The sequence below is a fragment of the Bubalus bubalis genome, chromosome 3 (assembly GCF_019923935.1).
Source record: "Bubalus bubalis isolate 160015118507 breed Murrah chromosome 3, NDDB_SH_1, whole genome shotgun sequence".
Taxonomy (NCBI): Eukaryota; Metazoa; Chordata; class Mammalia; order Artiodactyla; family Bovidae; genus Bubalus; species Bubalus bubalis.
The window spans coordinates 123,387,194-123,413,151 of NC_059159.1; the positions used below are offsets into that span (position 1 = coordinate 123,387,194).

At 52.2% G+C, this 25,958-nt stretch overlaps 2 protein-coding genes across 7 annotated transcripts in view; one reads left to right on the forward strand and one right to left on the reverse strand.

Annotated features, from left to right (window-relative positions):
• Positions 1-10,462: 10,462 nt before the first annotated feature.
• Positions 10,463-19,525, forward strand: GRHPR (glyoxylate and hydroxypyruvate reductase). 2 transcript variants are annotated; one of them, XM_006063494.4, is made up of 9 exons: positions 10,463-10,620; positions 12,500-12,630; positions 12,995-13,067; positions 13,623-13,739; positions 14,840-14,928; positions 15,968-16,072; positions 16,867-17,002; positions 17,531-17,661; positions 19,188-19,525. In XM_006063494.4, the coding sequence occupies exons 1-9, from the start codon at positions 10,538-10,540 to the stop codon at positions 19,307-19,309; spliced, it is 987 nt and encodes a 328-aa protein (XP_006063556.2). In that variant the 5' UTR covers positions 10,463-10,537; the 3' UTR covers positions 19,310-19,525. The 2 variants fall into 2 exon arrangements, with proteins under 2 accessions (XP_006063556.2, XP_025137526.1); XM_025281741.3 differs by lacking the exon at positions 10,463-10,620 and having other exon boundaries at positions 13,523-13,739.
• Positions 19,526-20,990: 1,465 nt separating this feature from the next.
• Positions 20,991-25,958, reverse strand: part of ZBTB5 (zinc finger and BTB domain containing 5) — a 28,904-nt gene continuing 23,936 nt past the window's right edge. For all 5 annotated transcript variants that reach the window (XM_044940046.2, XM_006063491.4, XM_006063493.4 and 2 more), the window contains exon 2: positions 20,991-25,384. In XM_044940046.2, the coding sequence (XP_044795981.1) occupies positions 23,350-25,384 (2,035 nt within the window). In that variant the 3' untranslated portion in view covers positions 20,991-23,349. The remainder of the gene's footprint in view (positions 25,385-25,958) is intronic.

Below are 25,958 nucleotides of genomic sequence, written 5' to 3' on the forward strand. Positions count from 1 at the left end.
AGATACAGAAACGGCTCTGGTAGAAATCCCCAGAAGAAATAACCTGCTCCTGCCACAGGGAGCCCTGCAAATCTGTGGTCATTCCCCTGCTCATCTCCACCCAAGCACATTCAGGTGTTTGCAAGTCAGTGGGCTCGCAGCATCTAAGGGATGGTGCCCACTTTTGGGTCCACGTGTAGGACTTTGCGGGCTTCCCTGGTGGTTCAGATGATAAAGAATCCGCCTGCAATGCAGGAGACCCGGGTTTGATCCCTGGGTTGGAAAGATCCCCTGGAGAAGGGAATGGCAACCCACTCCAGTATTCTTGCCTGGAGAATGCTATGGACAGAGGAGCCTGGTGGGCTACAGTCCAAGGGGTTGCAAAGAGTCAGACACGACTGAGTGACTCACACACACTTTGTACAGCTTTGTACAGCTGCTGGGGGGCTTCAAGCCAGATTGTCCAATGGAGGGAGCCTGAGTCTGGGCAGCAAGAGGCCCAGGTAGGTCAGTGCTGGTGGCCCAAGCAGGTCACCGCTCCTACTGACCCTCAGTTTGAAAAATGGGGATGGTGTCCACCCTTGCAGGGGTTCCCTCACTCATGGGGAAGAGGTTTATTGAGTGTCCCCGCTGGCTGGGCCCTGAAGTCTTACAAAAGGCTTGGATCCTACCCTGTCCTTGCCCTGGTGTTCCTCCTGGTCTGTGGGGACAATGGGCAGGGAAGGCGAATGATGCAGGTCAGAGGGAGAAGTGGAGTCTGTTGGGCAGGGTCAAGTTAGCACATGGAGGGGCTGGCTGGTGGCTTGGGTCAGAGGAGTTGTGGATGTTGTGGTCAAATGCTGTGGTGTCACTCTGTCTTGGGTTTGAGGGCAACTTATGACCTTGGGCGAGTCCTTCTGCCTCTCTGAGCCTCCGTTTTCTTGAGGAGTCCTAACAGTGCCACTGTCAGGCCTGTGTGGTGGTGAAGTTTACCTTGTTTCAAATCTGACATAGAGCTGAGCTCAGTGTGGATGGAAGTGACTTCCCTATACCTCAGGCTGGGGTCCTCTGCTCCCCAGAAGAGCAGGCCAAGGGACTGAGAAAGGGGCAGGAGGATTCCTTTGCTGGGAGCAGAGCTACAGCAGGGCTGAAAGTCTAGGGGCGATCGAGGTTTGCTGAGAGAGCTGGGTCACCCCCATCTCTCCCTGTGCTCTGGTGAGTCCAGTCCCTGGAAAGCCTGTGGGGCAGGTCCTGCTAAGCTTCCCTCCCATTCCCCCAGCCTGTAGCTCCACACACTCACCTCATCCCCTAGACACACCTCACTGGGAGCTGAAACTCAAACACATTATCCAAGGGCTTGGGCTGGTCAAGAGGGTTGAAATGGGTCCTTTGCTTCCTCTCTGCCCAGGGCTCAGGCCCATATGGCCATATCAGCTTCCAGCGATCAGATGCAAATCCACGCAGAGGCCAAGATGGAAGCTACACTAAGCCTAGCTTGGTGTGTATCATCAGGGGACTTCTTGTCCGTCTCTTGGCCTCATTTTCCATATCTGTATAATGGGCAAGTAAGAGATCTCTGAGATCCTTTCACCAGTCATTAGAGCCATTGTACCCTCTGGCCCAGAGAGGTAAAGGGAGCCCAGACTAGAACCCAGGCATCGTGCCCCCAGACCAGGGCTCTAGGACCATGAGCGTGAGCAGAGGGAGGCTCCCAGGTTATGGAGCTGTCAGGCCTTGAGATGATGTAAAGGAGCTAACTGCCCAGGCCTCTGGATGACTGGAACCCCAGCTCCTAGCTTCCTGCATATGCCCCATCACCATACACCCACTTCAAGCACAAATCAGGGGTAGGCACTCCCCTCAGGGAGGAAAGGATCAGATGATCTCAATTCATTTCTGCCCTTTATCAGGTGTGTGACCTTGGACAAGTCACTTCACCCATCTAGGCCTCAGTTTCCTCGTATGTAAAGTGGGGGTGCTAAAATCTGCCTCAATGGACTCTGCAGAGATGAAATGATCTCATGTATATGAAATGCCTGGCATGGATCAAACACGAAGTGGAAGTTTCCTTTCCCTGGGGCCTCTTCCCTTCCTCCTGTGTCTTATTTGGCTCACCTTCCCCTTCCCATCTCAGCTGCTTGTACTTCTCTTCCCCTTGGCACACGCCCAAGCTTTCCACCTCTAGGCCCCTCCTCATGCTAATCCTTCTCCCAGGAATCCTTTCCTCCCTCTCATTCCCACCATTCTTAATCTTATTGCTTTCGTTGTTCAGTTCAAATGCTGCCTCCTCCAGGAAGGCTCTCCTCCTCCGAGCTCTGTACTAGCAGACAAGAACACAGATACAGTGGCATCAGAAGGGACAGATCTCCGCCTGCAGTGGCTTCGGGTACCTCCTACTTGGGTCAGTCACACGTGTGGAGCATTGTTCTCCCCTGCCCCGCAGTACACAAAAGTGTCCACTAGGTGGTGATAGAATGACAAAGTCGCAGCGGAGATGCGCAAGAAGGGAGGCCAACAAGGACCACCTGTGTCATTCATTCATTTCTTCAACAAATATTTCTGAACACCTGCCATGTGCAAGACTGTCGGATGACAGTGGCAAACAGAGGAACGAAGTCCTTGCTCTCAAGGCGCTTATGTTCTTGTGACAGGAGGTGAGAGAGAAGAAACAAAAAGCCAGGATAGGGGTGAAGGCTGTACAAAAAACACTGGGACCCACTTGTGTCCAGACTTTTGAATGAGCATTTCTTCAGTGAACAGCAGGATCTGTAATCAAAGCACCACTTAGGGTCTCCGAGTGGCTGAGCTGGAACATTCCCCATCCCCTTGTTCTCTTCAAACCAGCAGCATCACTTGAACTTACAGGAAATGCAGCTTCCTAGGTCAACCCTACATCTACTGAATCAGAATCTGCATTTCAACAAGACCCCCAGGTAATTCATGTGCACATTGCAGTGAGAAGCTCTGCTCCAGCCAGAGGTCAGGGGGTGACCTGCAGCCAGGGGCCAGATCTGGCCACCTGTTTTTGTACGATGCCCAGGCAAGAATGAGTCTTGCTTAAAAAAATGAAATCTAGGAATTTTATGACACAAGAAAATTATATGTACAGTACTTCAAATTTCAATGTTAATACGTAAAGTTGTATTAGCACACGCCATGCCCAATTGTTGACGTGTTGTCTGTGGTGGCTTTCAGGCTATGATGGCCACAGCTGAGTAATGCAACAGTAATGTATGGCCCACAGAGTCTAAAATATTTAAAATTGGGCCCTTTGCAGAAAAATTTTGCTGATCTCTGCTCTAGTTCTCTTTAAAGAATCAGGGCCCAGCGAGGGGCAGTATCTTGTCAGAGCTCATAGGAGCCCAGTTTATATTTCCATATTCCACATAAGATCTTGTTTGCACAGCCTCTGGTTTGGGCAGTTGAATTGCCTTTGTCTTTTCTGGATTTGGAGTGATAACCTCACTAGAAAAGGTTCATGACTGATTTATGATATAATAAAGACATTTCAATGAAATTTCCATTTCAGATGAAGCTGGTTTGGAGCCCAGAATGAGATGTGGGTACTCATGGAAACTGGGTTCTTTTTAGTAGAGTGTGCATGACTGATATGAGCCTTTTGTTGAGAAGGGAGGGAACCCTGGGCTCCTGAGAAAAGGAGAGGGCTTCAGGGGTCAGTGCAGGGAGCTGGAAGGAGACTTTCCGGCCATAACCCACCCACAGAGTGAGTGGTCCTGACCCTGTGGGGTGCTCTGAGGCTTTGGGACGGGCCAGCAGTTGAGACTTATCTTAAGTCACCAAGTACTTGCCTTCTGTGTCTCCAGTAGGAGTTTAGGGGTCTTGCAAGGGTGTGGGTACCGAGAGGACACAGCAGAGAGAACAGTGGTCAAGGTCTGGACTCTGAGTAAAGAAGCAGCTCTCCCCGACTCTGCTGCATCCATGATTCCCACTGTCCTCGTGCTTGAGGGCAAAGCTCAGCCTGCCGCAGCCCCTCCCTACTCGGACCAGCTGCCCAGAGCAGCTTGCAGCTCCCCTTTGGGACCGTACCTCCCACATCAGGACCTTTGCTCCTGCTAGAGCCAGCCAATGACCGCAGTGCCTCCCTCTGTCCCCAGCTGCCTCTCCAAATTCTCCCCGTGATTCAGGGCCCCGCTCAAAGTCTGCTCCTAAAAAAATTTTCTGGTTTCTCCCAAGTTAGTTTCTCTGCCTCCTTCAGCACCTTGAACCTTTCTCAAAATTAGGAACACCATTTCTCTATCTCTTCTCAGCTTCTGGTTGGGGAACAGAGGGAATAAGAGCACAACCCACAGTCATATATACTTAGATTTAAACATCATCTCATCCATTTATTAGTTGTGAATGCTTGGGCAAGTTTCTTAACATTTCTGAAACTGTTTCCTCATCTGCAAAATGTGAATAATAACAGCACCCACCACAGAGGGTTGCTGTGAAAATTAAATGAGATAATACATGTAAAGGACAGCCATGGACACACAGCTGGCACTCAGTAAATGTTAGCTCTCATAGCATGTTGGAATAATATTATTACTAGTTGTTTGTTGAATGAACAGCTGAGTGGCATTAATTCTGAATCAGAGATCTGATCAGCACCCATGGACACCTGTGCTGACCCCAGTACCGGTGGGCACTTTTCTATATGGTGCCTTTTGCAGACCCTCACTGTGGCCTCTGAGGCAGCCACTCTCCCTGCCTCCCAGCCTGCAGCTGTCCCCGCGCTGTTTGGTATTCAGGTGTCTCTGAAATAATGCCGGGCTGTGTTGCTCTATGCCTGAGTGGGTGTGGGGAGGGCTAGGTTACAAGGTCAGCCCTGGGGTGCTACAATGGGACTCCAGCCCAGAGGACCAAGGCTGGACTCTAACCATGGCTGGGGGGAACAGTGGAGGAGGGAGGGAGACATGCCCCCAGGTCAGCTGGGCAGGGCTCAGGAGGGTCACTGGGTTGGCTCAGGCTCTTAAAGTTCCAGGTTCCAGAAGGCAGGAATAGGGACCAGCCTCAGAAACTGGGCAGCGCAGAACAGAGGCCCAAGAGCCAAGTAGACCCCTCAGCCAGGCTGACCTGATCCAAGACCCCTGGGCTCTCTGCATCCCCTGACCAAGGGTAGGAGGGGTCCAGGGCTGGGAGCAGGGGAAGGGCCTGCAGGGGGCGCGTGCCACAGCTGTGGGGAGTGAAGCCCCTGAGGACAGGGAGGCAGACAGTGGACATGGGCATGGCTGGGGCTCATTTTCTTCCGCTGGCCAAAGAGTGAGTATGAACTTTGGTCCAATTTATCAGCATTTCCCGCGCACCTCCGAGGCCCTGGCCCTGGGTTCAGCACACACCAACCACCATGACAGGGAATGGCTGTCCCCATTCTGTGGTTTGGAAACCAAAGGTCAGACAGAAGCGCTTTGCCTGATGCCACCTGGACAGTACACTGCCAAGGCAGATCTTGTGAGCCAGCCTTGTTCTCACAGAGCCTCACACACAGGTCTACTCTCTGCTTCTAGGCCCTCAGGGGTGTCCTCACCCAGCCTTGGGTACAAGGCTGCATAACGTGACCACAAACCTAGTGATTTCCAGCAACAACACCCCTGACCATCTCACAGGTGGCCAGTCACATACGACTAGATAGAAAGTTCCACAGAGCAGGAGATCCAATTCAGAAATAGACCCTAGAAGACCTACATTTAGTATATGATAGAAAAAGATGATTTATTTCATAAAGGTGTTGAACAATTTGCTAGCTATCTGAAAAAAAAGTGGATCAAAATTTCAGTAAAAAATTAAACTGCAAAGGTACCAAGCCTAGAAAGCATTATACACACACATATACATGTGTGTGTGTGTATATATAAATATATATAAAACTCCATGTGAAAAAGATTTTTTTGTGAAAAGGCAACTTTAAAACATAGCCCCCCAACTCTTCCATACTCTTCCCATCAAGAGGTGGGGTCTTTGTCACCTCCTGATTCTGGGCTCAGCGACTGTGTGGCCCAGAGAATATGGCAGAAGTGAGGCAGTGCCATTTCCAGGCTCGGGCCTCAAGTGCCTGAAAGCTCCCTCTTCTGTCTCTTGGAATGGCCCAGGCTCCAGGCTGTGAGAACGGGCAGGCCACAGGCCGGGGGCCCTGCAGAGGGCCCAACTGATGGCCAGCCGCGACAGCCAGGCACTTGAGTGAGGAAACCTTCAGCTGCCTGCAGCCCAGCCACCACCCAACTTCTCAGGAAAAAGCAACCTGAACGAGCCTCTCTTACTGAGCCTAGCCAACCTCCAAAACCATCAGAGATAATAAGGGAATGATTGTTGTTGCTTTCAGCCACTACGTTTTTAGATAATTTATTATGCAGCAATAGATACACTGTGATACACAGTGTGTGACAAAACCTAGAAGCCACAAGAATAAAAATGTCTTCATTAAAAATAATTAACAAAATCACATGACAAAAAAAAAAAAAACTGGGGGAAAGACCATATTTGCAACTCATTATAGACAAATGGCTGATTTCCTAATGTACAAATAGTACTTACAAATCAGTAAGGCAAAGATGCCCAGCTCACCTGAGTAGGCAAAAAATATCCATAGATAGTTTATGGAAAAGGAAATGGTTCTTAAATGTATGAAAAGTGCTTGCTGCTGCTGCTGCTGCTGCTAAGTCGCTTCAGTCGTGTCCGACTCTGTGCGACCCCATAGATGGCAGCCCACCAGGCTCCCCCGTCCCTGGGATTCTCCAGGCAAGAACACTGGAGTGGGTTGCCATTTCCTTCTCCAATGCGTGAAAGTGAAAAGTCAAAGTGAAGTCACTCAATTAAAATTACAATAAGATACCATTAAAAATAACGCTGAAGAAATAGGTGCTTTCCTATGTTACTGATGGGAGCGTAAATTGAACAACTTCTCTGAAAAGTCTTTTATCAGTATCTATCAGAATTTACAGCGCACATATTTTTTGACCCAGTACTTCTGCTTCTAGGAATTTTTCTTACAGATGTAATTACCCATCAGCAAATTGGCATTTGTGAAAGGCTCTTTTTGGTGGCACTGTAACAGCAAAGATGGGAAGCATCCTAAATGTCCATTAGGAGAGGACTGTTCATTGAGGTTCACTCCTACAGTGAAATAGTCCACATCCATAAAAAGAATGAAGCGCCTCTATGAGTCCAGATTCACAACAATCTCTAGGATACGCTGTTCAGTGGAAAAAAACGGGGTGAGGCAGAGGGTGTTTGCTACCATTTATCTGAAAGCTGTATGCATGTTACTGATGTGTTAAACATCTCTGGAAAGATGTGACTGCCTCTGTGGAGACGATCTGAGTGGTGGGGGACAGGGTAGGAATAGGCAGTTTTCACGTTATACCTTTGTGTACCTTTGGGGATTTGTATCTTGCATTTATTGGGTTGGCCAAAATGTTTGTTTGGGTTTTTCTGTAAGATGTTATGGAAAAACCCAAATGAAATTTTTGGTCAACCCAGTATTCTCTATTCCAAAACTAAATAAAAATACTCATTTAAAAATAGTACTTGAATAACTGGCTAATCCTTTGAAAAAACAAAGGAGGAGAACCCCCCTCAAACTGTAAATACAAAATGTTCCAAATGTATTCAAGATTCAAATGCAAAAGTGAATTTATAAAAGTTCTACAAAAACTTCCTTTCTTACTGTCATTTTGAATTTTTGCATGTCCCAAATTTCCATCCCCCTGCTGGAGCTATGGCCCTGACCCCCAGACCCTCAATACCCTCAGTACCCTCAGGCCCTGATACCTCTCCCGGGTATCTCCCAGGCTGTTGGAACTAACTAAGGGCTCCACGAATCTTAGCTGCCTGTTAGTTTGTTTTACCCTTGAAGCCTGAGAGAAAGAGAGCAGTGCAGAATGAGCTCAGTCAGTGAAGGCTCTGCTTGCCAGAATGTCTTCCTGGGGGAGGGTACCTCCTGAACCCTGAAGGATGGAGGAGGGTTTAACAGCTGAAGTTAGTACACTAGGTGAAGAGGACAAACAGGGGTGCAGGGAAACTTGACTCTGAGGAGTGAATTCACCACCTCCATGGTCCTGAGGGGCTTCCCTGGTGGCTCAGTGTAAAGAATCCACCTGCCAGTGCAGGAGACATGGGTTCGATCCTGGGTGGGGAAGATTCCCTGGAGAAGGAAATGGCATCCCACCCCAATGTTCTTGCCTGGAAATCCCATGGACAGGGGAGCCTGGTGAGCTATGGTCCACGGGGTCACAAAAGAGTCAGACACGACTGAGAGACTAAACAACAATCCATGAACTCAGGTCAGGTAAGCCCTGATCCCTCTCCAATTCTGATCCACCCTCTCCCAATTACTTCATCTCATGCGCCCTCAGTTGGCTCCATCCCCTGGCTCCCTAGCCACCATCCAGTAACCCTTACTGAGCACCAGCTGGGTACTTTGCCTTGGAGGAGGGGCCCATTGACATGTCACAGCCCCTCCTGCCTCTGGTGGACAGACTTGCCCAGTGTCCTTGCCTGTCCTGGGGTGAGGGAAGAGCTGGCCCCGGGTATCACCACTGATTAACGGATAATAGAGCCACAGGGCCAGAGCCCTGACCTGAGGAAAGAAAAACACCTTGTTTCAATGTTTGAGGTATTTCAGAAATTGTCCTCAAGGTGGCCTAGCACTGCAGATAGCAGTCTGTGGGTAAGACATTGATATGTTACTTACAGGGGGAGATGGCAGGACAGAGCATGGTCCAGGGACCCAGGTGACCCAAGGATCCAGCTCTGGCCCCTTTAGTGACTTCTGTATGAACTCAGGCCGGAGATGCCACCTCTCTGGGCCTGTGTCTCCTTCCTATCTGGGCCTTGAGGAGGCAGATTGGATTCAGATTAACATCCACAGAGAAGAGACCAACAGGTAGGGCTTTGCCTTCTAGGAGCTCCCAAGCCTGGGAGCAAGTGTGTGCATAGCCTGTGGTAGAGATGAGCCGGCAGAGCTGAGGGGCAGGTCTGGGCCCCTCTCACTTGTTTACTCAGCATGTGCACCTCTGACCAGCTGCTGTTGCTGGGGTGTGGGTTTCCTTGAATGTGTTACTATTTATTAAGCACTCGTGACATGGTTACCTTGTGTGGTTAGGCCACTCACGGTGGCTAGTCTTTCTCTGTATATCTGCTGCTGTATATCTGGGCCCTGCTTCACTCACGTGACTATCCAATCCTCTTAATTAGAGGGCTTAATTAGTCCCTGGTAACTGATGAGCCCACCTGATGCCAATTCCCTCCTGCAAACGGTCGCCTTCTCCCTTGGGGAGTAAAGACTGTTGCAATGTCCTGCAAGCATCTGTTTGGCAAGGTGTGGTTCCAGGACCCTTTGTGTATGATCCCCTGTCAAATAAACCACTGACGCCTCTGTCTCCAGGCTCCTTCTTCAGTTTCGAAGCTGGACAACTACAAGGCGTGTAGGCCTGAGGGGTGCAGCCCAACTACCTGCTGTTTGTAAGTACTGTACATAGTCATCCTCTCAACAAGCCATGAGGCAGGTAAGTACTATTACACCTATTTTACAGATGAGGAAACTGAGGCATGTAGAAGGTTAAGACTCGTCCTCAGTGGGTCACAGAGCTGCGATTTAAACCCAGGCAATCTGGCTCCAGAGCCTGAACTCCTCACCTCTCATGGCCTCGGTGCTTGGTGACTATCAAACATGGCCCAGGGCCCATGCAAGTGTTGCCTGCTTAATAATCACAATAACCCTCAAAAGTAAGTGCTCATCACCCCATCTTGAAGCTGAAGAAACAGCCTTAGGAAGAGGATGTGAACGGACCAAGACTACATTGCTGGTAAGTGACAGAGCTGGGAATCAGACCCTGTCCACCTGACTGCAATCCCAGTCTCTGCCCATGACCCCATGGTCCCGCATGGCTCCAGCATCTTGGCCCTGACCCCATGCCTGACCTGCTTTCGGCCAGTCAGCAGGTGTCCAGCAAACTGGGTGGCTTTCAACTGTGGGCTTCCTATGGGAAATTGCACCAAGTATTAAGGAGGTCATTCTGGGATTCAGGCTGCCCTGGTCCAGGCTCCTGTGTTTGCACAATAGGCCAGGCTCAGAGTCCAGTCTGTGTGGCTGAAGACCACTGCCTGGAACATTGTGACCATGATGGGACAGACCTAGAGAAGATGGTCAAGGCGCAGCAGACCCTGGGAATGGGGATGACCCTTGACCACACCCTTCTCCCCCAGCACAGGCAGCACACTCACAGCTGTAGGCACCTTTACAGGCACCCACACCCATTCACACAGGACTCTCCCGTGGCTGCCCCTTTACCTATCCCAACCCCTAAGACCGACCGGAGGCTCTGAGGCAGTGAGTACTCAGAGGTAGGCCCTGGGAGCCAAGGGCACGAGCCTGCCACCAGCTTCAGAGCCACTCTGTTTCATTAAAGCTTGATCACACAAACACAGAAACGCTCAAGGCGCACACTCGGAGCCCGAGGAGCCCCCGCTCCGGAGCCAATCCACACCCTCGCCCCACCTGCTCCGGCTCCGCCCCTCCAGAGGCCCCGCCCCCTTTCCGGCCCGCCCTCTCTGGGCCCAATATCCGGCGGCTGCGGGGTCAATGAGGCCAGTGAGAGTCATGAAGGTGTTCATCACACGCAGGATTCCCCCCGAGGGCAGCGCCGCGCTCGCCCGGGCCGCAGAGTAAGAGCTCGGCGCCCCCGGACCTCTCCGCGCGCCGAGTCCCCTCCTTCCGGGCGCGCGTTCCGTGGGTGGCGTCGCGGGAAGGGGTTCCGGAGCCCGGGGCACCGCTCCTAGACCTCGGGCAGCCTGCACGTGGGGTGACTCAGCGTCTCCGGGCGGGCGGTGGGGCGGCCTCCCGCCACCCACTTCTTTTTGGTGGGGCGGACACGGCGGTCCGTGGGGCCAGAGAGAACTGGGATCCTGCGCTTGGGCCTTCGCCGAACTTTCGAACCCGTGCCTGGCTGGAACGGTCTTGGAGTTTGGGGAACCGTAGAGAAAGTGCTCAGGGGCCAGGCTTTCTCCAGGCCCGTTGCTGTGCCGCTGGGACCCGCAGTTTCCGTGGCACTTGCAGTGGGGGTGGAGTGAAGGCTGGAGCCTTCCCCAGTCGTGGGCGTGGGGAGAGGGGAGACTGCGCATGTCACAAGGTCTGAGCAACCTCTGAGGCCGCTTGGCCGGGTCAGGGGCCTTGGCAGTCAGGGGTCTGGCCCCTTTGCACGGTTAGCAGGGGGCCTCTGGTAGCACTTCTTAAACTGAACTCTGCACCTTGCCAGGTGCTTCTTGTAAGTAAACTTAATTCTTCAACGCTGTGAAATCAGTGCTGTGATTCCCACTTTACAGAGAAACTGGAGAGGTCAAGTACCTTCACCAACCTCTGTAGGTGGCACAGCTGGGATTAGAAATCTGCTCTGCGGCAGTCTGAGCACTGCAAGTGTGCAGGTTTTCACTTCCCATGTCAGGCGAGGAGAAGGTGGACCCAGCCTTAGAAACAAGTGCTAGGGGAAAATGAAATTTGTTTCTTTTGTTCAGTGCAATCAAAGTTTTGCTGAAGATTTGCCCTGTGCTAGGCATTGACGGGGAGCGGGGAAGGCAAAGACAGCAAGATCACTAGTAGCGGCACTCACACTGCGGCAGCCTGGGCCACTGTCCAGGAAAGGCGGCTGCAAGGAGGCTGGCGCCTGGGCAGGGCGTTGTGGAAAGCGCCAGCAGCTCTGCGTCTTGCACATGTAGATTTTCCGTGCTCTTTGGCTGCACTGAATTAAATGTCATAGGCCGGAGGTTGGGCAGCACTGCTGGGAAGCGTGCCTGGGGCCCACCAGCCGCTCTGGAAGCGCCCTCTGAAACTCCTCCCTGTTGAACTGCTTTGGTCTTGTCCATGGCTCAGATGGTAAAGAATCCACCTGCAGTGAGCGAGACCTGGGTTCGATCTCTGGGTCGGGGAGATCCCGTGGAGGAGGGCATGGCAACCCACACCAGTATTCTTGTGTGGAGAATCCCCATGAACAGAAGAGCCTGGTGGGCTACAGTCCCTGGGGTCGCAAAGAGTCAGACACGACTGAGCGACTAAGCAGAACACAGCACATGTACAAAGTCAAGAACAAGAGTTACTCCTTTCACTGACTCACAGGAGAAGATGCATAACTGGACAAGGGATCCAAGCCCGGCTGCTGCCAGGACCCCCCACCTGGCCTTCCCAATAGGCAGCCTGGCCCGGGAGCTTGCTGCCTGTGAGGCCTCCTGTGGGGATAAGAAAGCTCTTCTTGTGTTGAGCTGAGAATGGTCCCCGTGACTTTCTCCTTTCAGCTTGGGCCCTTTTCAGTCCTTGGAGAGCTCTGCTCTGTGACGGCCTTCACCCTTCAGCCACCCTCTCAGGACAATTCTGAGGCCGCCCACACCTAGCCTTGACTCCCCTCAGCCAGCCCCAGGCAGCTTGAGGCCAGGGCAAGCAGAAAACGATGTTTCCCACTCTGACAGGGTCTGTGGATGTGGTCGGAGAGCTTTGCGGGCCTGTGGGCACCTGTGGGGCTGCCCCACTTCTGAGTGGTCTTCCCTTTGTCTTCAGCTGTGAGGTGGAGCAGTGGGATTCTGATGAGCCCATCCCCAGAGAGGACCTGGAACAGAGAATGGCTGACGCCCATGGCCTGCTCTGCCTCCTCTCGGACCGCATAGACAAGAAGCTCCTGGACGCTGCAGGTGTGTGCGCTGTGCAGGCCTGGGCAGGGTTCCTGGGGTGTCTTGGCCTGCTGCTGCTGGTTCCCAAGCAGGTTTTTAGTGATTTCAGCAAGCTCTGAGGGTGTTCACGGTGGTCCTAGACCACAGCTCCATGTGGCACACACTTTGCCCCTCTCTTCTGGCTGTGAGTCCCCGGAGGGAGGCCTTAAGAGGGCAAAGACCAGGGTGTGGAGGAGAGCCAGGGCCCTGGGCCCTTGTCCAGCTCTGTTCAGGCTTGGTTTATGACCTTTAGCAGGGCCCTGCCTTTTCCGGACTCGTCTATATATGTGGGAAGGCCTTGAATCCTTTGAGGAAAGATACAAATAATGCTTTTTCTGCCCAACAGGAGCTAATCTCAAAGTCATTAGCACAATGTCTGTGGGTGTCGACCACTTGGCTTTGGATGAAATCAAGAAGCGGTAGGTGCAACTTGGGCTCTAGAGTAAAGGGTGACTACCAGAGAGGGAAAAAGAGGAGCTGAGTATCTATCTGTTTTTTCTTCATATCCCTTGACCATTTGGTGAAAATGTAAGGTAGCCAATGATAAAATCTGCCCACGTGTGCACAGGTCAGTTAAGTAAGTCCGAGCAGTCAGAAACAGTGGGTAACAGTGTCCAGGTAATATCCTTTCTCATTCATTCTTTTTTTTTTTTTGACCCTCACATCAACCCCTTCAAGTAGAAAAGGCAAGTAGTAGTATTTCCCTCTTTAGATGAGGAAATTCAGAAAGATTAAGTAATCATAGTTACTGGAGCTCCACACATTGAAGCCTGATCTTCCATCTTATATCCTTCTCAAAATGGGAGATGGTCAAGAGGGGATTGAGGGCTGGCCATTCCTGGGGGCCCACTTACAGCTCTGAGCTTCCCAACAGGCAGCGCAGAAGGAGCAAAGCCGCATCACAGCAGTGTCCCAGCAGTAGAAATTGGGAAGGTGCTTGAAGCCATTGTTACCACCAGCTCTTTGGTTCATAGTGGGATCCGTGTGGGCTACACTCCGGGTGTCCTGACAGACGCCACGGCCGAGCTCGCCGTCTCCCTGCTGCTTACCACTTGTCGCCGGTTGCCGGAGGCCATCGAGGAGGTGAAGAAGTGAGTGAACGCCCAGCGGGGACGTTGGCTCTGCTCAGCACTTGTGCACTCAGTGCTGCCCCTGGCTCAGAGGTGACCCCAGCTAATGAGGGAGACAGACTCAGGCAAGATACTAAGGTGCACAGCAGAGCCGAAACAAACAGGGCGTGAAGGGAAACTGTGGGGTGCAGTGTGGACCAGGGAAGGCTTTGCAGGAAAGGTAGATGAGTAGCTGGTGGGCACCCTCAAAGGGCCCTATCCGCCATCATGTGGATCCAGAAGGCTCTGAAGACTGAGGTCGTTCCATGTCGCTGCAGATACACTGATGTGTTTGATACAGGTGCCACCCCAGATGTTGTCGAGTGTGTTATGTAGAATACAGCATATATACTTGACCCCCTTTCTAAAATCTGAAAATTAAAATTTGACCTGGGAGTTTCAGATCGAGATGGGGCTGTACATCCAGAATCAGGGAAAGCACTCAAGGTGGGGGGGACTGACCCAAGCAAAGCCCAGGAGGCATGTGGATGCAGGCGCTCAGAGAATGTGGACCGGGAGAGGGGCTTCGTGGTGGGGGTGTGGCAGGGGCGAGGCTGCATGGGACTGAGGAGGCACAGTGCTGAGGGTCCCTCCCACCCTCCTGTCCAGGGAGTTGGCCCCTTCGTCAGAGGTGACTCAGGATAGACTGTGTTCCCCCGTCGGTCCAGGGCAGCAGGGGTGGGCCTGTGTTGTTCCCTGGAGCATTGAGAACATTGGTTTTGGAATCCCACATTCCACGTTTGCAACCTGCTGCTCTGCCCTGGCTATGTGACCTCACACAAGTTGCCCTTTCTGATCTCAGCCTCCCTGTCTGCAGAAAGGGAGGAGAACCTCTAAGAAGCTTTCCAGCCCTCAGATTCTGTGTCCCCAATTGCTTTAAAAGAAGAGTTATTCCCACTGCTTATCCGCAGTGCCGAGCGGCTGTAGGTGTAACTTGTGGTCTCCTCCATCCTTAACTGAAGGGTGGGGTCTGTCCCTTGGACCACAGCCCTTGCCTGGGAGTGTGGGGTCTGTGCAGCAGCCCTCATCTTTGCCCAAAGCCAGGGCCTCTCACCCGCCCCTCCCTCCCTCCCTCCCTGCAGCGGTGGTTGGACCTCATGGAAACCCCTGTGGATGTGTGGCCACGGCCTCTCACAGAGCACCGTCGGCATCGTTGGCCTGGGGCGCATAGGTGAGGCTCTGTCTACCCATTTGGCTTCCTGGCTCGCATGTCTTGGATAGAATCTCCAGCACCCTGTGTCTGGATGTTGACAGTCCTTTGGGAAGGGTCGCCACACCTGTGTGCAGTAGGGATATCTCCAGCAAGAAGACTCAGCATTGTAAAAGACAGGCCAAAAAATAAAATGAGTTCCTTAAGAAGTCACTAGGCGATAGATGGGAGTTGTAAGAGCCAGGGTTCTTTATGATTATAGCTCCGTACAGAGCAGATGAAGCAGTGATGGCTGAGGGGTTGGGGAGCCCTGCTCCCTGAGGCCTGGTTTCTAGAAGGCATTTGACTCCTGAAGCCTTAACATAGAAACCAGAGGGTCCAGTGGACAGAGCTTACCTGTGGTTCTGAAGCAGGGCAGAGCTATTTTTCTTCCAGTGGCCCCAGCACTGGAGAAGTCTGGCATCCTGCTTGGAGCAGAGGCGAGGGTGAGGGTAGGAAGTGGGCATAACTTGTCTGGCTAGCTGGCAGCCCTGCCTCCCACACTAGGGAGTTGCTTGGAGGATCCCAGCAACTTTGGGGCATGTTCGGAGTCAGAAAACCCAGCTGCCCAAGCCCGTCTTGGCAGCAGCATATGTGGAAAGGTGTTAGAGGTGGGGCGAGTTGGCAGTGCCATCAAAAAGTCATTTGGGGTCTGTGGCTGCATTAACAGAAGCAGAGGGTCCAGAGGAGGCAGGGGACCACATGGTCAGATCTTTCTTGGGCTGCCAGGTCCATCCGGTGCTCAGGGAATGTTAGAAAGTGGCCCTCAAATGGCCAGAACCATGTGAGGACAGCCCCGGCCAGTCACAGCCACACAGGAGCTGTGGTCCCTGAAGGATGGACCCCTGAGCTGAGGGCAGTGTGGGGGTGGTGGGGGCTGGGTGCACTGTGGCAGGATTAGTTAACGTAGGAAGGGACCTTGCCCCCCAGCCCTTCCCCCAGGGGCTCCCTGGGCACTGTTCCCGCCCTCGCCCTCTGAGGGCTTGGGAACAAGCACTGACTCTTGACTCCTTGCCACCAGGCCAGGCCATTGCTCGGCGTCTGAAACCATTCGGTGTCCGGAGATTTCTATACACAGGGCGCCAGCCCAGGCCTCAGGAAGCAGCGGAATTCCAGGCAGAGTTTGGTAAGTCAAATCTGGATTTCCGCAGGGGCCCCTTGGGCTTGGCCAGGTGGTTCTCCGTTTGCCGTAATGGCAGCACTTTGGGGCAGAATGAAGGAGCTCCACAGGCCTGTGACGTGCCCTAGGCTTTATCTGACCTCCCTGCCCTGCATGCAGAGGCCTATTCGGGCAGCGCAGGGACTCAGCCAGGCGACACCGAGTTCCCTCAGTATCAGCGAGACTCGGGGCTCCTGTCCTGCAAGGTCCCTTCTCACTGTTGTCCACGTACACAGAGCAGTGGCGATGGTGGTAACATGTAGCGAATCGTACGTGTAAGGGTGATACATGGAAGGAAGTGCTGGGCACTTGGGCTCACAGTTTCCATAATCAACTGGTGAGCGCTGACCCTCAGCCTTGCCTCTGGGTGAATCCAGTCCCCTGGCAGGTGCATATCTTGGTGAGCAGAAGCCAAGCTGGGTTTCAGCCACTCCACCCTGTTGGCACACTGGGCCTTGACAGAGGTGAAAGCAGTGTGGCCTAGATCCCGCTGTGTGACCCCGAATAAGCTTCTGCTCCTCTCTGGCCTCGGTTTCCCCACCTTTAGAGCAGGGTCTGACTGAAGGGTGTAACACCCCAGGATCCCGTGAGTGGCCACTGACTGTGCAGTTATCAGAGCTGTCTAGGTGGCGACGCTGCCTTCAGGAAGCATCTTGGGAGTGTCCATTGAGGGAGGGAGGGCAGGAGGGGTCAGGTTCCCCACCCTCTTGCTGTCCTTGACCCGGGACACAGCACCTGACGGAGCCCTGCGCTCCCCCCAGTGTCCACCCCCGAGCTGGCTGCCGAGTCCGATTTCATCGTTGTGGCCTGCTCCTTAACACCAGTGACCAGGGGGCTCTGCAACAAGGACTTCTTCCAGTGGATGAAGAAAACAGCTGTGTTTGTCAACATCAGCAGGTATCCTGGGTCACCGGGCGAGCCTGGAGAGGGGCTGCCCCTGCTGTTGTGATCCCCACAGGCTGTCGATGAGACTCAGGCTGAGTCTACTGCCCTCCATAAACCAAACAACCGCTCAACTCAGAAGGACAGTAAGGGCCCCAGAGCACGTCCCAGCTGCTCAGAGCAGGGCCTGGTCTGGTTCCCAGCAGTACCTTGACCTTGCTCAGGAAGTGAAGGCACCATGGCAGCCAATTAGGTAACTTTGTTCCTCTAACCACAAACGGTTGGACTTGACAGTCTTTACAGCCTGTTAGAGGCCAGCCTTCATGGTCCTGAGCCTGGGTTTGTCTGTGTGAGTCAGTGAGCTTAAACTCACACACTTCCGGAAAGACAGACCCAAAACCCAGGTTGTCTTGGGTCCTCAAAAATGTCTGCAGGGTGCCTCTAGTCCACTGAGCATGTTACAGGAGCAGACCTTCCCTCCCAGCCACTCCAATCCCTTCTTAGTTGTTAATAGTGCTTCAGCACACCCCCTGTCATTCCCAGGGGAGAAGTGGTAGACCAGGATGACCTGTACCAGGCTCTGGCCAGCGGTCAGATTGCAGCTGCTGGACTGGACGTGACGACCCCAGAACCACTGCCTACCAACCACCCTCTCCTGACCCTGAAGAACTGTGGTAAGAACCGCCCTTTGCCAGAAACACTTCTCCCGGCAGTGGCTCTTCCCATCACAGCTGATGAAGCCGAGTGGTAGTTCTCCCAGACACTCGGGTTAGGCACTGTGCCCCTCCGAGCCACAAGCCACAGCCATCTGAGGCAGGAGGCAAGCTCCAGAGGCCCTCCCTCAGTCTTCTGAGTTTTAACCACCCCATCCTCTCTAGCTCAGTGGGTAAAGAATCCACCTTCCATGCAGGAGACCCTGGTTCGATTCCTGGGTCGGGAAGATTCACTGGAGAAAGGGATAGGCTAGCCACTCCAGTATTGTTGGGCTTCCCTTTTGGCTCAGCTGGTAAAGAATCCTCCTGCAATGCGGGAGACCTGGGTTGGGAAGATCCCCCAGAGAAGTTAAAGGGTACCCACTCCAGGATTCTGGCCTGGAGAATTCCATGGACTGTATAGTCCATGGAGTCACAAAGAGTCGGACACGACTCAACGACTTTCACTTCCCTTCCCTCCTCTGCCCCATCCCCTAGCCCCAGGGGAGGTTCGGCATTGCTACCCCCATGATACCTTAGTGCAGTGGTTCTCAACTCCTGTGCTATCGGTCACCTGGAGGGACTGAATAAATGCATGGTGCCGGGCCCCCTGGGCATCCACCCCAGTAGGTCTCGGGTGGGGCCTGACAACATGAGTCTAACATCTCACACGTGGCTGCTACTCGGCCCGGGAGCACTGTGAGAACCACTTAGAGTTCCTCTTTAGCTTCCTCAGTTAGTGTTAACAATTCTGTGCTAAGTTGACAATTCTCTATATTACATTCTCTCTATTCAGGTAGCTGATCTGGTTTCCGTCTCCAGACTAATATATAACTGTTAGGGCCATAAGCCGTCTGGGCCAGTCCTGCCCTTTGCTCACCCTCTGGAATGGAAAACCACAGAGAAGGCCTACAGCTGCCTTCCCCTCCTTGAATGCTTCTGTTACCACAGCCCTTGGAGGCACTACCATCCCCACCCTGTGCCTGTGTGAAGGGACCACTGGCTGTGACGGCCAGGCTGTTGCCCAGAGCTGGGGAAACTGTCCCATTCCCGAGGCCTGGCGCTCGGCGCAGTGCCCTGGGCATTGCTTTCAGAAGGCACTCTCTGGGGACCGTTGACCCCACGTGCTCTGCAGTGGGGTCAGAGGGCACTGTGCTGTCCAGCCTCTCATCTGTTATTTTGGGAGATCAGAGGCCTGGGGCCTTCGTGGGGGCCCGTGGTGTGGACGAGCTGGTAAACTGGCACCTCATGTCGCAGTCTGGATTCTGAAGGGTGGTTCTAGAGAGGCTCCGGGACCCCTTCTGGCCCTGACACTCACGCTCAGGATGCATATTTGTCACCCTTGAGTCTGGGTTTGGTGGCCCCGGGGAGAGGAATGCTTTGAGACAGGAGGAAAGGCAAATCGAGAAGTGAGGGGGGTTCTCCTTATTCTTTTTCCTGGCAAACCCAGCCCAAGGTAAGGCTCTTGAACCACCCTTCTCATTTCCTGTCCTTCCTCTCCTTTCCAGTGATCCTGCCCCACATTGGCAGTGCCACCCACAGGACCCGAAACATCATGTCTGTCTTGGCAGCTGACAACCTGCTGGCTGGCCTGCGAGGGGAGCCGATGCCCAGTGAACTCAAGCTGTAGCCACACGGGGACTCTGGGGGCCAGAAAGCAAGTGGCCCTGGGCTTCTGTCAGACGCGCCCTGGCTTGATTGGACCCAGAGGGTGGGAGCCAGAGGAAGAAGTCTGATCTGTACCCATTCTGTGGAGGGAAGACTGGTACTAACAGATGGGCTGCACTTTTGTGGTTGGAAGCATCTGATCCCCAAGTGTGTAATTTTATTAAATAATTCTCGGAGACATCTGGGCATGTAACTAGAAGAAACTGACAAAAGCATCTGCTTGGGTTTCCTAAGCCAGGGCCTCTAGTGACTCCAGGTTCTGCTTCCAACCCCCATCCCCACCCCTGAGCATTTGAATCCCTAGAACCTATCCAAGCCACCTTCAGTTCAGTCGCTCAGTCATGTCCAACTCTTTGCAACCCCATGAATCGCAGCACGCCAGGCCTCCCTGTCCATCACCAACTTCCAGAGTTCACCCAAACTCATGTGCATCAAGTCAGTGATGCCATCCAGCCATCTCATCCTCTGTCATCCCCTTCTCCTCCTGCCCCCAATCCCTCCCGGCATCAGGGTCTTTTCCAATGAGTCAACTCTTTGCATGAGGTGGCCAAAGTATTGGAGTTTCAGCCTCAGCATCAGTCCTTCCAATGAACACCCAGGACTGATCTCCTTTAGAATGGACTGGTTGGATCTCCTTGCAGTCCAAGGGACTCTCAAGAATCTTCTCCAACACCACAGTTCAAAAGCATCAATTCTTCGGCACTCAGCTTTCTTCACAGTCCAACTCTCACATCCATACATGACCACTGGAAAAACCATAGCCTTGACTAGACGGACCTTTGTTGGCAAAGTAATATCTCTGCTTTTTAATATGCTATCTAGGTTGGTCATAACGTTCCTTCCAAGGAGTAAGCGTCTTTTAATTTCAAGGCTGCAGTCACCATCTGCAGTGATTTTGGAGCCCAGAAAAATTAAGTCTGACACTGTTTCCACTGTTTCCCCATCTATTTGACATGAATGATGGGACCAGATGCTAAGCCACCTTAGCCTTAGCCAAAAGACCTCCAAGTTTCCCTCACTGAGGACAGGACAGTCACAGCCCAGTGGTGACCACAGCAATGGGACCTGCTACCTAGACTGTCAAGCAAATTAAATACATGTGGCAAAGTGAACTAGATAAGGTCACAATACTCACTTTTTGGTCAAGAATAATCAGGGTAGGTAGGGGTTTTTTTTTTTGGTAGGTTTCTTTCATTTTCATTTTAACTTAGTTTTAGGCCCTCCCCTCCCCTCCCACTCCCAGGTGGGTGCCCTTCACTAAGCACCTCCTCACTCCTCAGGCCTGGCTGCCAGCGCTGCCAAAGCCCTGCGCCTGCTGAGGGACTCGGCTCTGGCTTTTCCCTGCAGCCAAGCCAGACTGAAGAGTGGGGTTTCTCCCCTAGGAGGCAGGTAAGGGAGCAGCAGAAAGTACACGATTTCTCAAGCCCTCTAGGAGGGCCTGTGGACTGAGGACACCGCCTCACCCCCATCCACAGCACAGAGGGAAAAACAATAATTGTTACTGACAGCATCAGAGTATTTTCTAAGATGCCTGGTTTAAAACAGAGTACTGGTAACAGCAGGGTTAGCAGAAAAAGCAATACTACTTCACTCTTTTGTTCAACCTTAATAACCCAAGGTGAAGAAAAAGAACACATAGTTAGTTAGAGGCATTAATATGACAAAGCTTTTATTTCAAAGTCTCAAATTTTGACCAGCATAGCACCACTGACCCAGGTGCCCTGATAGAACTTAATGATTTGGTCACCAGAAATGATTATGCCAAGCTATAATTAAGGCTAACCAATCAAAATCCAGGTACCCAATACCGGTTAAAATTCAGGTAGAAACTACCAGTTGTAGGAACCCTGGGACTGGTCTTCCAGGGAACCTCTGAATTATTTAAGTGCTACAGCATGTACAAGGACACTGGCCCACAGGCTTGCTTCTCACACACAGAAACCGATTGACTAAGAGGTAGATGAGAGATTCCAGATTCCACTGGGCAGTGGAGAGGCGGGGCTCCAGCCACTGTGTCAGTCCCCGAGGCAAGTCCACTGAAGCCTGAGCTCAGGTCGGGGGCCACCTCCTGGCATCTCTTCCTCAAGGTGGAAGGGGAGGAGGGCGACCGCTGTTATGTGCCGCCAGCTCCTCTTCCCAGGCCAGGCAGGGCCTCTCCTCCTCCACGGTGACCCACCTGCCTCCCAGGGTTGATCTCACAAGTCACTGGTTCCACAGAGGGGTGGATGTAGAGCCTCATCACATTGTCAGAACATGACTACTAACAATTTTCCACACATACCAAACTTCACAGGTGATCCCACGGCCTCCACCCGCCTCCCCACCTCTCCCCTCCCCTTTCAGGAGACCGACCAGAGGCTTCCCTTTTGGTTTTCCTCCCTGGGAATCAGTTCATAGGAGATGCTAAATCTGACAGTGAGCATTATGAGTTTATCCACAGACAGACTTGTAACTGCATATGCTAGATTAAGAGAAGACCCATGCTGACTACTTTTCTAAACACAAGAACTGAAGGATTTTGCTCAATTATGCACAGTGGTTTGGGGTGTCTCAAATAAACTGTATAAAAAAATGAACTCATGTTCATGTATGAATTAAACTGACTTCATGAGCTCTATAGAGACCCATTAACCTGTGCTGTTCCCCTGGAAGCTCTCAAGCCAGGGCTCAGCCTAACAGATGCTGCCCAAAGGGTTGGAAGGCCACAGGGGCGGCCCAGGGAAGGCCGGGTCAGTCACCCAGGGGTCTCCTCAGACTGTCTCAGATGCTACCTGGTGGCTTCTATATAGGCTCTGGGCTACCCAATCCTCTTATAGAGATGGGAAAATACTTACCCATGAACACTGCTGTGTCTGGATTTTAAACCTTCAGTATTGGGCTGGGGCAACAACAGAAGCTCAGGGTCTGTACTTGAAAACCACAGAATATAACAGTAATAAAGCCCACGATGGAGGGGGGTCGACTTCACTTTTGGTTAGTTTTTTACCTGAAAACAGTAATCTAGGCCCAGGAAAGATGCTGTAAGTGGCACGAAAGTGTGAAGAAGCGAAGCAGAAAACGGGCTTGTCGTTGGGTGAGCTGTGTCAGGCCGGACCGGCCCCCGAATCTGCACGAACAAAGGGTAAACGCGCCATAGAAGACCCCACTAACAGGACTGCACGTCATCAGAACAAAGACCACACTAGCTCTTCTGACTTCCAAACTGTAACGTGGAATACAAGTTGGTTAAAATACCGCTAAAACAGCACATACAGAAACAACACCGTACTTGTCGCTCCCTATTCATAAGTACATACTCCTTTTACAACTTTGTCTTTAAAACTGGGAAAAATTGTTAAAACATCTATCTAACAATGATGTTTTCAAAAGTATATACACACCTGTTAGTCCAGAGAATGCTCGCTCTGGACCCAGTGTCAGCACCATCAAAGTGCAGCATCTGTGACTGCAAATCAGACAAAAAAATACAGTACTTTCTGAAGCCTAGAACCAGCTCATGATAAACTTTAAAGCATTTCTGGCAGACAGGCGTGTCCTCAAGGGTGTTCCTTTTAGACAGGCACAAAGTTGCCACTGGTTACACATAAGTGCGTTTTGCATCACTGTATACAAGTATATAATATTCTCATCAGAAGGTATATAGGAAATTTAATTAAATGCTTCAGTTTTACAAAAATTGCTAAAAAATGTTTTTGCACTTCAATGTTTAATTTTTCAATGTGCCACTTCTAACATCAATTACAGACTACTTTCCGACTGCATTACTCAACCCTAAGGAAGAACGTGGTTTCAGGGACTGGATCCCCTCTCTGAATGTGTGCAATGCACTCAGAAATGCGGCAGCACAAGCACTACACCTGTGAACTCTCCACTTATCGGTCTTCGAAATCTGCAAGAGCCACTCACAGCCTGAAGTCTTAAACCCCATGGCATTAACCACCAACCAACCCGAGATTTTAGTTCCGGTCCTACAACTGGCATTGGCATTATCTTGAGGTCAGGCTAGAGCAAAGTGCTGGGGAGGTTGCTGCTCTGCCAGCGCAGGCAGGTGGTCTTCGAGTGTTTGTACAGGTGGCTGGACTGACTGAACCTCTTGCCGCACTTCAGGCAGGCATAGGGTTTTTCACCTGTGTGAACACGGATGTGCTTCTTGCAATCTGTCAGGGTCAAGAAAGTCTTGCAGCAGATTTTGCAGGCGTACTTGCGAGCCCCCTCTACAACCAAGACATTGTGCTCCGATAAGGCCTTCTTGCACTTTGACAAGACGTCAGCAGATGCCCTCGTCAGCTGTGGGGGGCCGGGCTGTGAAGGGAGGCCGTTTTCAAATGAGGACGTGGCCGCATTCATCATTAGCTGGGAACTGGCAGAATTCTCTGGGATCTGTGAGCTCCTGACAGAAGTTACCACTGGCATTTTGGGAGCTATGCGGCGGTAGTATGGAAAGTTACTGGCTCCTCCTCGAGGGGAACCCATCATTACCCTGGAGAAGGAGGAGTGCAATCCCAAACCGGACCTGGAAAAATCCATCCCAAACTGTTCTCCTCCTTGGTAGCCTGAGGTCTGCACACACGGTAGGCCCATCACGTCCTGCATGGGCCTGACAAAGTGGGAGTCCGCGGGCTCGCTGAATGGGTTCTCCACATGAGCACCGGGGGCCGAGGAGGGCCCGCTCGCAGGCCCAGCCTCCGGACTCAACAAATAAGGGGCCTCCCCCTCCAGCCTGCAGTCACTGGTTGTGTTTGGGAGATTATCGTCATTGTTCTGATTGGTACTAAAGTTATTTCCTCTGCTCTTGTTAAGAAAATTTGAAATACTAAAGGTGGATTTATGTTCGAGGTTATTGGTGACTTCCAAAATGTGGATGTCCCCTACCCGGTCAGTGCTAGACTGGGGATCTGAAAAACTCCGGTCGCTGCTCTCTGGGCTGAGGTCTATCTTCTCAGCACTGACCACCACCCCCTCCACCTCCACCGACTCGCTGCCTTCCGCTTGGGAGGTCACGTCACTCACTTCGTCCTGAGGCTCAGGAGAGCTCAGGGGCTCAGATTTGACCACCACCCTCATGTGCTCCTTCTCACCAAGGCCCACCTCCGGGTTTTCACACTGAAAAGCACTCTTCTCAGCTGTGGTTTCCTGCTCAAAACTAGTCTCGACCTGAGTGGCACGGGAGGCCATGGAGAGCTGGGCCATGTTGCTGGCGCTGTTGTCGGACTGGCTGGGCACCTGGGCATCTTCTTGAGCGCCAAAAGACTGGTCAAACATGATGGTGCTGTCGTCTGGGTTGTCGGCCATCCCATCAGCCTTAGGGTTGTCCACAATTTTCAGAGAATCTGGAGAAAAGAACTCCTCCCGGGAATGAACCCCCGGCCCATTCTCTGGCGTCACGTCGGAGATGGCAGACTCGTCCAGGGTGGGTCGGAGGCGCTGTCTGGCCCGCTCCTCCGCAGACTGCTTGCGCTTGTGCAGGCGGCGCATGGGGAAGGGCGTCCGCTGGTCCAGGTTACCGCGCATCGAGGAGCTCATGGGGGCTGGCTGCTCCTCGCCGCTCTGGCTGGAACTGAGGGCGGAGCTCACAATGCTCAGTCCCAGCTGCTGCAGCATAAAGGAGCGCTGCATGCGGGCGCTCTGCTCCTGAACACGCTCGCTGGGGGGAGACATGGGCAGCGTCCGTGTCGTCAGGTAATGTTTACATGCCTTAACAACAGAGTTCAGGTGCAGGTGAGAGGCTGCCAGTAAGACATCCATGACATTGCTCTCCCCCAGCATGAGAGTGGAGGTGTACATCATGTCAATCAGTGCGGCGAAGGCCTCTGCTGTCACCACTTCGCTATCCAGCTGGATCATGTTCATGGTCTGATCTCCCTCTGCCACTGAGAACAGGGCTCGGAAATGCGTGCTGCATGCTGCTAGTACTGAGCGGTGGGCTTTGAAATGTCTGTTCCCCACCACAATGACACAGTCACAGAGCTGGCCATGAAGTCTCTGATAGTTCAGCTGCTGGAAGATCTGTTCAAAGTGACCAGGAAAATCCATGATCCTACAATACAAAGAAATAAAGAATTAACATGCAGAACAGCTTAAGTCAAAGTCAGAGCACAGAGCACGCACTGACCAGAGAGGCACGAATGGCCAAGCATGGACCTTTCAAAGCTTGCGGTGTTTCTGGTGGGGGTGCACAGCCTAAATGCCTGTCCAATAAGAAGCAAACGCCGACGCAGCTCACAGCCTCGGAATCCACATGGACACGCGCAGACCAGCAGCTGGCTGTTTACAGGCTTCCCTTCACTCTTAAATGACTCACTTTTAACACTTGGGGCCATTGTTAGAAAAGACCAACATGTGGGTGATGCAGCATCTATACCTGAGAAGTCAAGAGTTCTGCATTCCCGAGAACAACAAACTCCAAGAAACTCTAAACTGAGACTTTTGGCGACCTTAAACGATGAAAAGTGCAAATCAACATTAGTGGCAAGATGTCCAGTTCTAGATGGTAGTAGACTTCACACATGCATTTACCCTCTCCACCTCATACATACTCCCGAAACCCCATTAAAAAGACACCAATGTTTCTTGATTTGTTGTTGTTTTAAAGGTAAAAACTCACAAGAAAA